We start from the raw sequence: 15,618 nt of genomic DNA, 5'->3' as shown, positions 1-15,618 counted from the left end.
AGTCCGGAGTTATGGGCAATAGAGCGCTCCGGATGACAAAAATCGACCAAAATCTTGACAAAAATCCAAAAATTTTTTTACTTTATAATTGATCCATATAACGTTTTTTACATTTCTAGAGGTCCTAAAGACTCAAAAAAATGCATAAAACGTTATTTGGTCAAGTTTAAAAAATTACGAATTTTTCGAGTTTTTGAAGGTAGTAGGTACTTACCTAAAATCGTAAAAATAGTCAATTTACCTTAAATAATAAAAACGCTTGAAATATGTTTTTTTAGTCGAAAAATTACGCGCTGAACACGATGCAATAGATTAAAATACTCTACGATGCATAATTTTTGAGATATTTTTAGATATAAGAAAGAATAAGGTTAGAAACATAAGCACTATAAGATCAATTATACGCATTTATGTTCCTCCCACTTATACCAAATGTGAAATTTTGTAAATAAATAATAAAATCTAACTTTCCGAGTACTTAGTCATGTGTTTTTCTCTTCACCTCAGATGTTTTTCTATTGTTGGATCGTCGAACGATAAGACAATCAAGAGTTGTTTTATCTCAATACACTTAAAATTATTTAAAAATTGAATATTTGACTCCTGTTTGAATCACTGATGTTGTTTTGTTAATTAAAAGTGTATTTTTTCACTTAAAGAAAATTTGCTAAAATATTGTATTCAACTCAAGATGTCTCTAACTCTCTACGTTTTTTTGGTCAGCTATTTGAAATCTTCTATTAGAATTACAAATTCAATTCAGACAAGACAAAAAGTACTCAGACATCAAGATTTTAATCAGTCCCTGACAATACCTGATTGATTCTGATTGATGCTATAAAAAGAAAATATTTTCGCATAGGAAGTTCAATCTTGTTTATTTATCAAAATGATCAAGATCATTGTTTTTGCTGTGTCTATCTTTAGTGTTCTAGTTGACAGTACTAGTAAGTAAAATTACATTTTTTTTAAGTGCTAGACTTCACAAAAATATTTTTAGACGTGGTATGTCCTCCTATTGACCCTCCAGATCCAGTTTACTTCCCTCATGAAACGGACTGTAGCAAATTTTACGAGTGTTCAAATGGTGTTCCATATCTTTTTGACTGTCCAGGAGGACTAGATTTTAACCCGAAACTAAATGTTTGCGATTATCCAGAACAAGTAGGATGTAGAGATAGAACAAGTTCAATCTTGCCAACTAGATCTAGTACTACTAGTTCCAACCCGACTACATCCAGTGCTATACCAACGAGTTCTAGTAGTCTAAACCCAACTAGTTCTACTACCTATTCTCCAACTACGTCAACTGCTTGGTCTACTAGTTCTAGTACTTCAAATCCGACTACATCAACTGCTAGATCTACTAGTTCTAGTACTTTAGACCCGACTACGTCAACTGCTAGACCTAGTTCTAGTTCCCATCCAACAAATTCAACTGCTAGACCTACTAGTTCTAGCTCTAGTCCGACTATTTCAACTTCTAGACCAACTAGATCAACCCACCGTCCGACTACTTCAACTGCGAGACCAACTAGACCAACTAGGCCAACTAGACCAACGAGGCCAACTAAACCAACTAGACCAACTAGGCCAACTAGACCAACTAGACCAACTTGGCCGACTAGACCAACTAAACCAACTAGACCAACGAGGCCAACTAGACCAACTAGACCAACTAGGCCAACTAGGCCAACTAGACCAACTTGGCCAACTTGGCCTACATGGCCAACTTGGCCCACTTGGCCTACTTGGCCAACTTGGCCAACTAGACCAACTACATCAACTAGTACTAGTTCGACAACAGACGACAATTCATCAAGTAGTTGTGATTCTAGTTCTAGCGATTCATCCGATTCTAGTAGTTCAAGTTCATCAAGCGATTGTAGCAGTTCTAATGATTCAAGTAGTTCAAGCGAATCGGAAGAAATCAACGTTGTTAAAGAAAAATTTAACAAAAACGCGCTAATTAAACTACTCTACGGAAATGTAGGTAATCTTGAAGGACAGGAATGTGCAACTAATTTTGATTCGTCAATGAGAAGAGATCCTTACGACTGCAGCAAATATTTTAACTGCTACAAAGGCAACTATTTGCTTAAAGAATGTTACGGTCATTATGTATTTGATCTAGAAATTCGTATTTGTGTTCCTCCAGGTTATGCCAAGTGCGAAAGGCAATTGTAAATCTATTCAAAAATAAAAATATTTACTAAATTTTATCTCAAGTATCTTTTGCGTGAGACATTATTCAGAAATGATAAAATTCACAACATGTCATCTTTTTTTATCTCTCGAGTGCAAATGATCAGTTTTTTTGCTGTACTAGTAGTTTATTCTGCAAAATTTTAAATAATGATCCGAGATGTGGTTATGGTTGCGTAATGTAACCCCAAACACAATGTATGAAAAATAACATTTTTGAGAGTTTTAATAACCCAGAACTTTTATTTTTAATAAATGACAATTCGTGTTGCGGTTAATGTCACTTATTACTGTACAAATTTGAGAATTATCTTGCAAAAACTTTAAATAATGAACTGAGATATGGCTATCGTTACGTCACCCCAATATGTAACTCCAGATACAGTTTACGAAAAAACTATTATACATTTTATGTTATGAAAAAATTATTTAATAAATTACAATTCGTGTCGTTATCATGCAAAAGTTTTAAAAAATGAGCCGGAATGTGTCGATTGTTACGTCAATCGATTACGTAGCCCCAGACACAATTATCAAAAAAAAAACATTATTGTAGGTTTTTGTATCCCGGAATTTTAGTCTTTAATAACTTTTAATTCGTGTTGCGATTATTGTAGAAATTAGAGAATAATCTCGCAAAATTTTAAATAAAATTGAGCCGGGATATGGCTACCGTTGCGTCACCCGATTGTGCAACCCCAGACACAAATTTCGAACAAACAACATTACTGTAGGTTTTTATAACGCAAAATTTTTATTTTTAACAAATTACAATCCGTGTCGTTGTTATTGTACAATTTGAGAATTATCGTGCAAAAGTTTTAAATAATGAGCCGGAATGTGGCGATTGTTACGTCAATCGATTACGTAGCCCCAGAGACAATTTTCAAAAAAAAACCTACATTTTGTAGGTTTTTGTATCCCGGAATTTTGATCTTTAATAATTTTTAATTCGTGTTGCGATTATTGTTGAAATTAGAGAATAATCTCGCAAAATTTTAAATACAATTGAGCCGGGATATGGCTACCGTTACGTCACCCGATTGCGCAACCCCAGACACAAATTTCGAAAAAACCACATTATTGTTGGTTTTTATAACGCAGAATTTTTATTTCTAACAAATTACAATCCGTGACGTTGTTATTGTAACAATTTAAGTCAAATAATGGCAAATTATGTAATAAATAAACAGCGCATGCGCATAGTAGCCCAGCTGATTTCTGTCACTAGTGTCAAACCCCAAAATGTGTTTTTAGAAATGTGTTCAACCGGCGATGTCTCGCGCGTTTGGCTTATACGGGGCGTTCTGCGCCACCCACCCATGGGAGGTAATGGTGGCTGTGATAACCCTCACGACTTGTCTCCTCACCGTGGAGCAAAAACACGTCGAGCCCCCGGAGCCCCAACCCTGTCCCGGCTGCTTCGAAGAACAGTTCAAAGCCGTGGACGTGATCGTCATGACGGTAATCCGCTGCTTGGCCATCCTCTACAGCTCCCACCAATTCCGCAACTTGCAAAAACTCGGCTCGAAATACATTCTAGGCCTCGCGGGGCTCTTCATCGTGTTCGCTAGTTTCGTCTTCACTTCAACCGTGTTGAATTTCCTCCAGATTGATTTAGTCGACTTGAAAGACGCCTTGTTCTTCTTCCTGCTTTTGATCGATTTGTCCAAAGCGGCGACTTTGGCCCAATTCGCCTTGACTGCCTCGAGTCAGGAGGAGATTGGGGGTAAGATTGCGAGGGGCATGTCTGTGTTAGGCCCCACTATTACTCTAGACACCGTTGTGGAGACTCTAGTCATAGGAGTGGGGACGCTATCGGGGGTGAATCGCCTCGAGATGCTCTCGTATTTTGCATGTCTTTCAGTCTTGGTCAATTACGTTATTTTTATGACTTTCTACCCCGCGTGTTTGTCCCTCATGTTGGAATTGTCACGAGTCTCGAATTTCTACGGTGAGAAGCAACCCCTTGTCTCGAAAATGCTGTTAGAGGAGAACGAAAAGGCAAATCCGGCGGTTCAAAGAGTGAAACTCATCATGTCAATCGGTCTCACAGCTGTGCACATCCACAGTCGATGGTTTTTCAAAGACGATGTCTCGAAAAACGAAACCAATGTCACAAAAACCGAGCAAAATTGTGCTGATGACTCCTCAATTTACGGTTATTTAATGAAACAATTCGCTTTGAGTGCTGATCACATCGTAATCCTCATCCTTGTCATCACTCTCATCATCAAATTCGTGTTTTTCGAAAACGAAGAACACTTGAAACAAGTTATGGACGACTCCACACACGTCCTTAAACGCCAAAAGTGTGTCATTAAAACCGATTCAATAAACGAAGAAAAAGAAGTCCAAACCAATGATGAAGAAATTGAAACTTTGGACGTGGGGCACACTCGAAGTCTTGAAGAGTGTCTCCAAATCTACCGTTCAGAAGGGGCGTCCAAACTCACCGATAAGGAAGTTATCCTCCTTATCGACACTAAACACCTCCCGGCTTATAATTTGGAAAAAGCTGTCAAGAATCAAGAACGCGGGGTTAAAATCCGACGCCAACTTATCCAAGTTTTGGCTAAGTGTGAGTCAGCGTTCCTGAATCTCCCCTACAAGCACTACGATTATAGCAAGGTCATGGGGGCGTGTTGCGAGAATGTGATTGGGTACATTCCGGTACCATTGGGTGTGGCTGGGGCTTTGGTACTTGATGGTAAAGAGTACTACATCCCCATGTCGACCACTGAGGGTTGTCTTGTCGCTAGTGTGAATCGGGGCTGTCGCGCGGTGGAACACTGTGGGGTTAAAAGCCGAATTGTGGCTGATGGAATGACAAGGGGGCCCGTCGTGCGTTTCAATTCCATTACGAAGGCGTCCGAAGTCGCCCTTTGGCTGGAAAAACAGGAGAATTTTCTCCGAGTCAAGGAAAATTTCGATGCGACGAGTCGTTTTGCGCGATTATCGCGGATTACAAGTCGTGTTGCTGGTAGATATCTGTTTTTGCGGTTTGTAGCCGAGACTGGGGATGCAATGGGCATGAATATGTTGTCGAAAGGGACGGAAAAAGCGCTCTTTTTCGTACAAAGGTTCTTCCCCGAGATGGAAATTTTGAGTCTGAGTGGGAATTACTGCGCGGATAAGAAGCCAGCGGCTGTGAATTGGATCGAAGGACGGGGGAAGTCCGTAGTTTGTGAAGCAGTAGTTTCGGGTGATGTCGTTTCGTCCGTATTAAAGTCGTCGACGCAAGTTTTGGTCGATTTGAACACTTCCAAGAATATGATTGGCTCAGCCATGGCCGGCAGTATTGGTAAATTCGCAAATTATGTTGGCAAGACTGAATGAAATATCTATTGGCAACATTGAATTAATTGGGTCTGGTGAAATTTCAACAGATCTGGTGATTTTCATACGAGACTGGTGATTTGGAAATGAAAAAACTGATTTATTTTTCTAATTATGTCATTTTTGAGGTTTTTTTTTTCACAATTTTTCAGCTAGAAACAATTATTTCGCTAAATTTCGTTAAAAACAAGCCGAAAATTCAACGAAACAGCCCAAAAATGATGTTATTTTTGCCTTTTTCGAGCACATTTTTCAGATATAAAATAATTTTCGAAAAATTTCATTTATGCAGGCTAAGAAACTACAAAAATAAATCGAAATTGATACTTTTGCTTGTTTCGATCGATTTAGTTCGTTTTTGAACTAGAAGCCCCCTTATTTTTGCGAAATCTTGTCCAAACACGCATAAAAATCACAAAGTATAAATATTCATGTTATTTTCTATATTTCACTATATTTAACTGGTTTTTGAGCAACATTAAAGCAGAAGTAGGCCGAGAAATCACAAAATCTAAGCACATTTTTGTAGTAAAATCCAGTTTTTTCGCGATATTTCGCTAAAATAAAGCAAAAAATCAATAAAGTCGAAAATTTTATTAATTTTTCATTTTTCGGGCGTTTTAGCACTTTTTTCTGCTAGAAACGCAACTATTTCGCAAAATTGTGTTAAAAAGAAACCATCAATTCAACAAAATAGGCCTAAAATGGTGTTATTTTTATCTTTTTCTAATGTTTAAGCACGTTTTTGAGATAAAAACAAAAAAATCGGAATTTTTTTTGTTCAAACACGCATAAAAATTACAAAAAGAATTTTGTTTGTTTCTCTAGATTTAACTTGTTTTTGAGCAAAATTAAGACAAAAATAGAGAATCTACAAAATTTAGTCATACATGTTTTTGTATTAAAACCTCAGGCCTTTCACGAGGTTTTGCTAAAACAAACCAAAAAAAATCAATAAGTTAAGTCGAAAATTATACTATTTTTGCATTTCTCTAACGTTTTTAGCATTTATTTCTCAAAGTTTTGTTGAAAACAAGTCAAGTAATCACAGAATTAGACCGAAAATTATGTTATTTTTATCTTTTTTGAGAGTTTAAGCAAATTTTTAGGTTAAAAACTTAGTTTTTTTGCAAAATTTTAGGTCAAAAATCACTAAATTGTTATAAAAAAGATTACATTATACATACAGGGTGATTACGAGGAATAATGAGCCTAACCAAATTCTCGATGCAACCATCTCAGTTTTTTCGCGATATTTTGCTAAAATAGACCAAAAAATCATCAAATTCAGTCGAAAATTATATTATTTTTGCATTTCTCGGGCGTTTTAACACGTTTTTCAGCTAGAAAAACAACTATTTCGCAAAATTGTGTTAAAAAGAAGCCATCACTTCAACAAAATGGGCTTAAAATAGTGTTTTTTTTAACCTTTTTCTAATATTTAAGCACGTTTTTTGAGATAAAAAAAACGGAAAAAGACCATTTAAACAGGCTAAACAACCTTGTCCGACCACCCATAAGAATAAAAAAAAATTGGTATTTATGTTATTTCGTTCGTTTCACTCGATTTAACTTGTTTTTGAGCAAAATTAAGACTAAAATAAGAAGAGAATCTATAAAATTTAGTCGAACATGTTTTTGTATTAAAACCTCAGGCCCTTCGCGAGATTTTGCTAAAACAAACCAAAAAATCAATAAATTAAGCCGGAAATTATACTATTTTTGCATTTCTCCGTTTTTAGCACTTATTTCGCAAAGTTTTGTTGAAAACAAGCCAAGTTATCACAGAATTGGACCGAAAATTACGTCATTTTTGTCTTTTTTGAGAGTTTAAGCAAATTTTTATGTAAAAAACTCCGTTTTTTGCAAAATTTTAGGTCAAAAATCACTAATTTGTTATAAAAAAAATTACGTTATACATATTTTTACGTAATCTTGCAAGCTAGTAAAGATTTTTCAACTGGGTTCTGGTGAATTTTATTATTTTGGACTGGCAACACTGTCAATTAAACTTGCCAAACTAAAATCTTGGATTTGACGCCAACTTATGATAAAAATCGGCCATTTATAGTTCAATGTTGCCAACTTAATCTCAGAATCACAGCCACTTTAAATTTTTTTCTTTCAGGGGGGTTCAATGCGCACGCTGCCAACATCGTGACTGCGATTTTCATCGCGACGGGCCAGGACCCGGCCCAGAACATAGCTAGTAGTAACTGTATTACCATTATGGAGCCATGGGGGCCCAGTGGTCAGGATTTGTACGTTTCTTGCACCATGCCGTCGATCGAGATCGGTACCATCGGCGGTGGTACCATCCTCCCGGCCCAGTCTGCGTGTTTGGACATGTTGGGGGTGCGCGGCCCCAACGAGGAGTCCCCCGGGGCGAATTCCAAGCAGTTGGCGAGGATTGTTTGTGCGACAGTCCTCGCAGGGGAGTTGTCGCTAATGGCGGCTTTAGCGACAGGACAGTTGGTTAAAAGTCATTTAAAGTACAATCGTTCGTATTCAGAGAAAGGCGAGTCTCAGGATTGTTGTAAAACTTAGCTTTAATAAATAGTAGCGAATAGYGAAAAAAGTTATTCTTCAAGTGTGTTTCTGAGAATTTCAGCGGAGGCCTCCTGCAATATCCTCTGTTTCCACACTTCGTACTCTTCAATGACTTGCACTTTTTCCTTGGGTTTCGGGGGCTGTGCCACACCGTCAATCTCCATCGTTTCTTGATCCACAACCCCCTTTTTGGGCCGCTTTTTCCCACTTGCTAGCCCCAGGGAAGTCGCAAATTTACTAAACTCCTCAAGTAACTCATTCCATTGTGCCATCTTGAGGCGACTTATTGCCCTAAACTGCGATTTATCCACCTTAATGCCACTTAATCTAACAAAAATTAAAAATACAATTTATTCTTAAGAGAAATTAATTATTTACTTGCAACTCGTGTGGACAGCTGCTGCCACATATTGTGGGTGTTCCAAATCCTTTATTTTCGTGTCACGTTCTTTGTAATTGGTTAAAATTGTCTCTGCCATGTCTTTGACTTCCGTACAACTCATTTGTACACATAATTCCGACACTGTGATTGGTTTATCCAAATTGAGGATCTTTTCAAGATTGTTGAGACTGTTCTGATAGCCACTTTTCCGCAACCCTGATAGTTTTATAGCCGTGTCCTAGGGCACAAGGGGGCTGCATTCAAGTCTTAAACACCGGTTCTCACCTTATCAAACCCCACTCCGAGAATAGTCGCGGCTAAATCAAGACACATGATTATCTTCCCGACATCGCTGAGGGTCTTCGAGGCCGGTTTAGTGTTAAGAACACGTAAAAAACTTTCAGCTTTCCTGAAAATAATCGTGAGTTTTGATACGACACAAAGGGGCTGTTTACTGTATTGTGGGGGCGTCTCGTATCCCCAAACGTTCAGCGTTGCTTTGTAAAATCTTATTCGAAGACATTTTCAACTTTTGAACAAAGATGCTTCAGTGTTGCCAACAAAAGAAAAGCACACTAGTTTACAATTTTTCTAATTTCTCAAACAAATCGTTAATGTTTTTGCCTATTAATGCGGCGGGTAAGTCAAACTTGTTACGTGACCAAAACAAACTGCGAAGAATTAGATTCGAGACTTRAAATATTTTTTTCTTAGATTACCGATGTAGGGATTTTCGTGGAAAAAACGTCAAACTAGAAACRTCAATAACCTAACTTTGAAAGAACCACACAATTTTATTATATTTTAATTAATTTAGTGAGATTATTATGTGCAAKTGTGGTTTATATTGTTGTGTCTTCAGGAAGTAAAACATCGAAAGATGTATAGTGGTGAAGTCATAACTTTATCTTCTGATGATGAATTTGAGAGCCCCCCTCCGAAGAAACTCAAGTTTCTATCAGGTACCCTCACTCGTTGTTTACCTAATCTGAGAGTTAAATTTTAGGGCACACTGAAACCACCAACTCTATTATTAAAAAATGTATGTATTTTTATGTAAGTGTAGATTCAGAGAAAATGTAAATACAAAGTTGATTTTGTTATATTTTTTTGTTTTGTGGTCACGTATATTTACATTTTCTTTGGTTTCAGTAAATAGACTCAAGGAGATAACTGCAGTACCATGTGAAGGTATTTATTAATCTTTGTATGAATTTTCAACGATTTATTTGATTCCAGATAAGGAAATTAAAGTCATTTACAAGGAGGAGACCAATTTGATAACAATTGAAGACAAAAGTGAGTCGTTATGTTAAAATTGTTCTTCCTAAGTGTGTGTTTTAGGCAARGAGAATGAAACCGTAGTTAACCTAATTGATGATTCTTTTGAAGACAATGAGCCCCAAATAAGTAAAAAAATTCGATATTTAAACCCCAATTTGTGATTTCATTCTTTTCAGAGGAGAAAACTGCCGTTGATTGTCTCAAAGTTGAAAGCACCACCGAGGAATGCTTGGTTATTGGCTCCGAATCTGAGACTGAAGTCGAAGGGGACCCCCTTGTGGTCCCTCCTCCAACCCAAAACTGCGCTTCGGCCCCCCCTAACCCCGAAAATTACGAAGTCATCGTCCGGCCTTCCACCTCCAAAGCCTCTGAAGCCCACAATCTCCTCGAGGAGTTCCTCGACGTTTGCACAAAATCGATGAGAGACTCAAAATACGCCGATCGAGTGTTCCCCAAGTACCAAAAAATGCGCAAAAGCTTCAACAAGTGCGAGGAGATTCACAACGACCCCAACTTTCACAGAACCTTGCAGGATTTCACGGAGAGCGCCAAGGGCTCCGCCCCCGAAGCGGTGGTGAGCTTCCAGAGACTCTACTCGTACATCCTCGACCACATCAAGGGCGACAGTGTGGAAGTCCCGGAGGAAAACCTCCCCAAAATCCGGAAATTGGAAAAAACGCTCAAGAAGTTGATGAAAGTCATCAGGAGGCTGGAGGAGGCCGAAGTGGATTTTAACGACGAGGAGGATTCGACGTACATGAAGCTGGACAGATATACAGATAGAYTAAACAAAGTTTACAARAAGTATTGTGAACTTTTGCATAGAAATCCCTTCGCTGGACGACTTCTCTACGAAAAAATCAAATTTGTTCACTCGAAGTATAACGAAATTAATCGGGCCATTACGAAGTCTTACAAACACAATCGGTTCCCCACCTATTACGATATAGAGAAATGTGTGAGGAAGTGTGTCAAGGAGCACAATTTGGAGTTATCGGAAAACGAGATTCGGGAGGAAAGTAAGAGTTGTTTCACGAAAATGGGAAATTTGCTACAAATGAAACGGAAGAAGGAACTCTACGAAGTTCATTGCGGTTTTATCACACTTAACGAAGATCCCGCGAACAAAGATCAAGAATTGAAAACCAAATTGCAAGAAAGTCGGACTCAAGGTGACCGAAAATTGCAAGAAATCGTMGAAAAATACGTCAAATTGCAAGATGGTAACGTTAATATTGAGTTGAGTGAGGATAGTGACGATAGTGACTATAAAAGTAGTGATAGCGGAGAATAATTTTTTATCAAAATTTTAATTTTATAAAATATCACTATTCAGGTATCATGTCAATACTTAGCTCCTCTCCCATGTTACTAGGCGAAGTCTCCAGCTCCCCCACATCATTAGATTCGCTACAAAATTCAATTTTAGTGAATTAGTGTAGTACAAAACTCATATTAATGTGCATCGAAGTAGTCGTTGAAAGGAATCATTTTAAGGTGGCAACCKTGCGAAAATTCAAATAATCCTAACCTCAATCTTTTTTAAAAATTATTTTTTCAAATAAATGTGTACCGCAGGTAGCAAAAAATCATTAAAAATAACAACGTAGTTAACAAAGGGTAGCAAACTTAAAGATTTTTGTCATTATTGATGTGATTTTGAATGACATTAATGACACTTTTTGTGTGAATTGGCCTTTAAATTAAGGATGCATTTAGACTTCTACAACCTACTTGATGCACATTAATATAAAGATTACCTGTCAAGTGAAGGTTCATTACTGAACATCTCTGTGGGTACGGTGGGGGGCGCCCTCTCGGGCACCAACTCCACGTAATTCTGCGCTTGCAAATGCCTCTCCACCTCCTCGGGGGTCATGTGCCCGTCCGACAAAATGTTGCTAGTGGAGCTCCCAGGCATGTGTACTAGAGTGTGGTGTGCCACGGGTTTGGCCGGTCTGGGGGCCGGGTTTCGCTTTTTTTTCGCCGCTGGTAACACTTTCCCGGGGCCGTTATTGAACGAATTCTCGAGTTTTCTCCTGAAGACAAAAATGAGTCTAAAAAGGCCTAGTAAAACCGCCCCACGCACTTTTTGGCCGGTGCCTCCACTTTGACGGGCTCGCCGTCGTCCGAAGAGTCGGTTTCTTCCGATTCTGAGGTGGAATTGTCGACTTTTTCGTGCAAAAGGAGGCGGTCGAGGAGGAAAGTCCTGTCTCGGGTGACGGATAAGAGGCGCTTTTGGGCGGCGCGGAGGGCTTGCATGAGAGCTTCATTTTCCTGAAAGGGGCTGTAGATGTGCATTGGCGAGTCTCATACTTACGTAAACTAAATTGTGGAACTTGCGTTTGAGGAATTTGTACTCTTTTTTGAATTTGGACTCCTCCTGAGAGCGCTCCTCCTCTTCGGCTAGACTCGCCGCGTTCGCCATTGAACGGCAATACCAGCCGTCCAACATTGTTAAACAATTTTATCGCWAAATTGTTTGTTTTTGTCAATGACAGTTTGAGGTTATAACACTATCGCCAACCAGACAAGACTACAATTACTAACGATCAAACTTTTTTTAAATCTAATAAATAAAATAATTTTGTTACTACTACGTCGTTACAATCATCCATTTTCAATAATGTATTAAATTGAATATAAAAACTTGCCCAATTCAAAACAAAAAATGTTTTGAATAAGTCAGCTGGTGCTCCTGTCTGAAAACTTATTTGAGTGTGTCAAATAAAATTTTTTGCAAAAAATGGCTCAAAATGAGTTCTTTCCTCACAGAGGTGTTATTATCCGTAAAAAAATGAAAATCTCAAAATTGTTTTTTAAATTACAGTTTGAGGTTGTAGCGCTATTGCCAACCAAACAACACTCTAGTCACTAACCGTGTAAAACTTCCTTAAAACCTAACAAATTAAAAAATTGTGTTACTAGTACGCTACTACAATCTTCCTTTTTGAACAATATGCATTAACGTGTTTATGAAAACAAGCACAGTAAATGATATTGTTGTTAAAATCGTACAAGAAAGTCGGTTGGTGCTCCTGTCTGGTGACTTATTTGAATCTGTCAAATAAAACTGTCAGTTAGTTTTTCGGAAAAAACTCCTCAAAATGGGTTCTTTCCTCGCCGAAGTGTTATCATCCGCTGAAAAAATGGAAATCCAGCACGTTAACACAAAGTGCCCCGAACTCGCATCCCTCGTGGAGTCCTGCAAGCGCGAAGTCTTGTCCCACTTGGAGAACCTCTACGTGCAGTTCAGCGAACGCCCCAGGAGGAATAAAGCGTTGGCTGATAAAATCGCCAGACTTGAAGACGACATAAAGACCCTTAAAGACAACGTGGAAGRATTGAAGCGGTCCGAATTAACAAAATCCGAGTGTGAGCTCCAGAAACACACTGAGACACTCACCAGGGCCAATATTGAGATTTCCCTCGTGACGGCGGTGTTTCAAATGCATGAGGCGCTTTTGAAAACACGGGAGTTGCAAGAGGAGGAGTCGTTTTTTTCTTGCGTGAAGGAATTCAAGAGAATTAAGGAGTTGAGTGACAGGTTAGACCTCGAGGAGAATTTGGAGGTTGTGGAGGAGATGAAAATGGAGGCTTACTCAGTGAAAGCTTCCCTGCATCGAACTTTAAGAAACTTGTTCCAAGATCGAGTCAAGTGCCAAGCTGGGAGCAACAAAAGTGTCTTGAAAATCAAAAACGATGAACAACTCGAAGATGTTTTGTTGGCTTTGTATTTGGATAACCATTCTGTTGCTGTGTTGGATGGCGTGACCAAGTTTTTATGGAACCATGTTTTTGTCCCCGTTGTGGACTCCACAAATGAGGTTAAAATCCACCAAGAGGACGGTTTCAGTGTCCTTGAGGTGGTCACAGTTGACCCTAACAAAAAATCCTCATACGTTGAAGTTTTCGCTAAGATAAAATCGATTTTAGCGTTTTTATTGGACAATTTTGATGTTAGTCTACTCGAGGATTTGTCGACTTTAAACTACATCGGGCGCGACCTCCGAGACAACTTATCAGAATTGATTATCAAACGTTGCCTCCAAGACACCATCCCGTCGACGAAACAGGGCTTAGAAGAGTATAAAAAAGTGATTGAAGCGACTGAAGACTTGGAGGAGAGCCTCTTTAAGGCGAAAATCTTCACACAAGACACCACATCAATCATCGACTACGCCAACAACATCGATATTTTGTTCATTAATAAGAAATGTCAGGAGTATTTAGTTTCATCGCAAGAGTTAATGAAGAAGGATTTGCACGATTTCGTGGAAGTTGGGGAGGAGCAGGCTTGTCTTGAGCCCAATCGGGGGTTCCCCCGTTGTGGCGTTTCGCGCAGTGTTGTCACTTTGTTGAAATTCCTAGAGGAGATTTTGACCGAAGCGGCAACGTCGTCGGAAGTGTGCGCTGGTCGTCTCATCTACACTGTTAAGAAAATCTGCAAAAACTACATAATTGTTGTACCAGAACATCACAAGAAGTTTCTTCAAACTATCCCCCAACAGGTGGCGCTTTTCTATAACAATTGCATGTTTATTGCGCATAATCTGTGCGATTGGAGCGACACCTATGTGACGAAACTCCCGCCGGTGCTTAAAACCGAGGCCAACTTTGCGGAGGAAGTTTTGCAACTCCACGAAATCGCGACCGAGAAGTTTACTCTTTGTGTCAACTCCCAAATGAAGCAAATTGAGGAGATTATGAAAGGGTCTGGTTTGGGGTCGAGGCAGACTCTGGAGGTGGTGGATGGGGCCACTGAGAAGTGTCTCAGACAGTGTTTGAGACAGCAGGAGTTGCTCAGGACGGTGTGGGTGAAAGTCTTGCCGTATGAGGTTTATAATAAGAGTCTGGGGGCGATTTTGAGCTCGTTGTGCGATTATTTGATCGGTGTTGTTGTCAAATTTGAGGATATTTCGTCGGATGCGGCCGAGCAGTTGGTGGAGTTGTTCAAGATGGTGCAGACTAGAGGACCGAAGTTGTTTAGTGATGCGAAAGAAGTTGCGTTGTTTGTGGGGAGTTGGTATAAGGTGAATGAGGTGGCGTTTGTTTTGAGTGCGAATTTGTTGGATATTAATGATAGGTGGGCGGATGGGAAGGGGCCACTGGGGCTGCAGTTTAAGGCGGTGGAGTTGAGGCAGCTTGTAAGGGCGCTGTTTCAGAATACGGAGAGGAGGGCGGCGTTGCTTGAAAGGATTCATGATTGACTGGAGAGTTGCTGTTTTTGTAAAAAAATTACACTCGACTGTAGGATCGTCAAAATCAAATTTGATTAAACCATTTGGTAGAACCTTTCATTGTACATCTTTTTTGACATACTTCATTTTTACGTACGATCCATACTTTTCGAGATATTCACGTTTAAAATTTCCAAATTTCAATTTGCGCGCTTCATTGCAATTTGTTAAGGTTGGTAATAGTCGGCATACGTACGCACATTTGTGTATTTGTGGTTGCATCAGTTTTGGGAGTGTCATGGAAGATTTGACCGGGAATTAAAACAACGAATTTTCTTGACAATTTTTTTTTTAATTTTTTATCTTTAAGTTTTGTCATTTGAAACCATATTTTTGATAAGAAATTACTGACCAAATAAAAATTCGGTTTAAAAATAAAATTTTTTAGACGGACAAAAAGTTTATCAGAGAACTGCGAATTCTGAATTTAAACCCACACTATATGTTTGTTTTACATTTTTTAAACCTTCAACATCGTAGAAAAACCAAAAATAACCTTTGAACTTTGTTTAAGTTTACATAGGCAATTGACACACCAATTTGTATTACTGGTTGCCTGGTTTTCCATAATAATTGCCATTTTTGATTTGTTGCTTGTTTTGTTTATTAGGCTGAAAT

General features: G+C 38.7%; 6 protein-coding genes across 9 annotated transcripts; 4 read left to right on the top strand and 2 right to left on the bottom strand.

The window, feature by feature from the left end:
- The first annotated feature begins 824 nt into the window (after positions 1–824).
- LOC123011733 (cell wall protein DAN4-like) lies at positions 825–2,213 on the top strand. The gene is made up of 2 exons (XM_044409326.1): positions 825–947; positions 1,001–2,213. Exons 1-2 carry the CDS (start codon positions 890–892, stop codon positions 2,185–2,187), a joined length of 1,245 nt encoding a protein of 414 aa, XP_044265261.1. The 5' UTR covers positions 825–889; the 3' UTR covers positions 2,188–2,213.
- A 1,191-nt stretch (positions 2,214–3,404) lies between these two features.
- Positions 3,405–8,113, top strand: LOC123011730 (3-hydroxy-3-methylglutaryl-coenzyme A reductase-like). The gene is made up of 2 exons (XM_044409318.1): positions 3,405–5,509; positions 7,673–8,113. Exons 1-2 carry the CDS (start codon positions 3,481–3,483, stop codon positions 8,089–8,091), a joined length of 2,448 nt encoding a protein of 815 aa, XP_044265253.1. The 5' UTR covers positions 3,405–3,480; the 3' UTR covers positions 8,092–8,113.
- On the bottom strand, positions 8,076–9,206 carry LOC123011734 (origin recognition complex subunit 6). The gene is made up of 4 exons (XM_044409327.1): positions 8,932–9,206; positions 8,762–8,885; positions 8,473–8,714; positions 8,076–8,421 (listed from the first exon to the last, which is right to left on the bottom strand). Exons 1-4 carry the CDS (start codon positions 8,997–8,999, stop codon positions 8,124–8,126), a joined length of 732 nt encoding a protein of 243 aa, XP_044265262.1. The 5' UTR covers positions 9,000–9,206; the 3' UTR covers positions 8,076–8,123.
- Positions 9,077–12,356, top strand: LOC123011732 (death domain-associated protein 6-like). Of its 4 annotated transcripts, none has more exons than XM_044409322.1 (6): positions 9,085–9,438; positions 9,483–9,518; positions 9,629–9,667; positions 9,716–9,775; positions 9,821–9,886; positions 9,937–12,356. In XM_044409322.1, the coding sequence occupies exons 1-6, from the start codon at positions 9,357–9,359 to the stop codon at positions 11,052–11,054; spliced, it is 1,401 nt and encodes a 466-aa protein (XP_044265257.1). In that variant the 5' UTR covers positions 9,085–9,356; the 3' UTR covers positions 11,055–12,356. The 4 variants fall into 4 exon arrangements, with proteins under 4 accessions (XP_044265259.1, XP_044265258.1, XP_044265257.1 ...); XM_044409325.1 differs by having other exon boundaries at positions 9,351–9,438; positions 9,483–9,532; XM_044409324.1 differs by lacking the exon at positions 9,629–9,667 and having other exon boundaries at positions 9,077–9,438.
- Positions 11,024–12,305, bottom strand: LOC123011735. The gene is made up of 4 exons (XM_044409328.1): positions 12,081–12,305; positions 11,850–12,037; positions 11,521–11,799; positions 11,024–11,170 (listed from the first exon to the last, which is right to left on the bottom strand). The coding sequence occupies exons 1-4, from the start codon at positions 12,213–12,215 to the stop codon at positions 11,089–11,091; spliced, it is 684 nt and encodes a 227-aa protein (XP_044265263.1). The 5' UTR covers positions 12,216–12,305; the 3' UTR covers positions 11,024–11,088.
- A 435-nt stretch (positions 12,357–12,791) lies between the features above and the next one.
- LOC123011731 (centromere/kinetochore protein zw10 homolog) lies at positions 12,792–15,602 on the top strand. Its single transcript, XM_044409321.1, has one exon. The coding sequence runs from the start codon at positions 12,868–12,870 to the stop codon at positions 14,968–14,970; it is 2,103 nt and encodes a 700-aa protein (XP_044265256.1). The 5' UTR covers positions 12,792–12,867; the 3' UTR covers positions 14,971–15,602.
- The last annotated feature ends 16 nt before the right edge of the window (positions 15,603–15,618 follow it).

Source organism: Tribolium madens, unplaced genomic scaffold (assembly GCF_015345945.1).
Source record: "Tribolium madens isolate multiple individuals breed KSU strain unplaced genomic scaffold, Tmad_KSU_1.1 Scaffold_91;HRSCAF=231;Tcas5.2_LG7, whole genome shotgun sequence".
Taxonomy (NCBI): Eukaryota; Metazoa; Arthropoda; class Insecta; order Coleoptera; family Tenebrionidae; genus Tribolium; species Tribolium madens.
The sequence above is the reverse complement of the archived record's forward strand: the minus strand, read 5'-3'. Positions and strand labels throughout refer to the sequence as shown.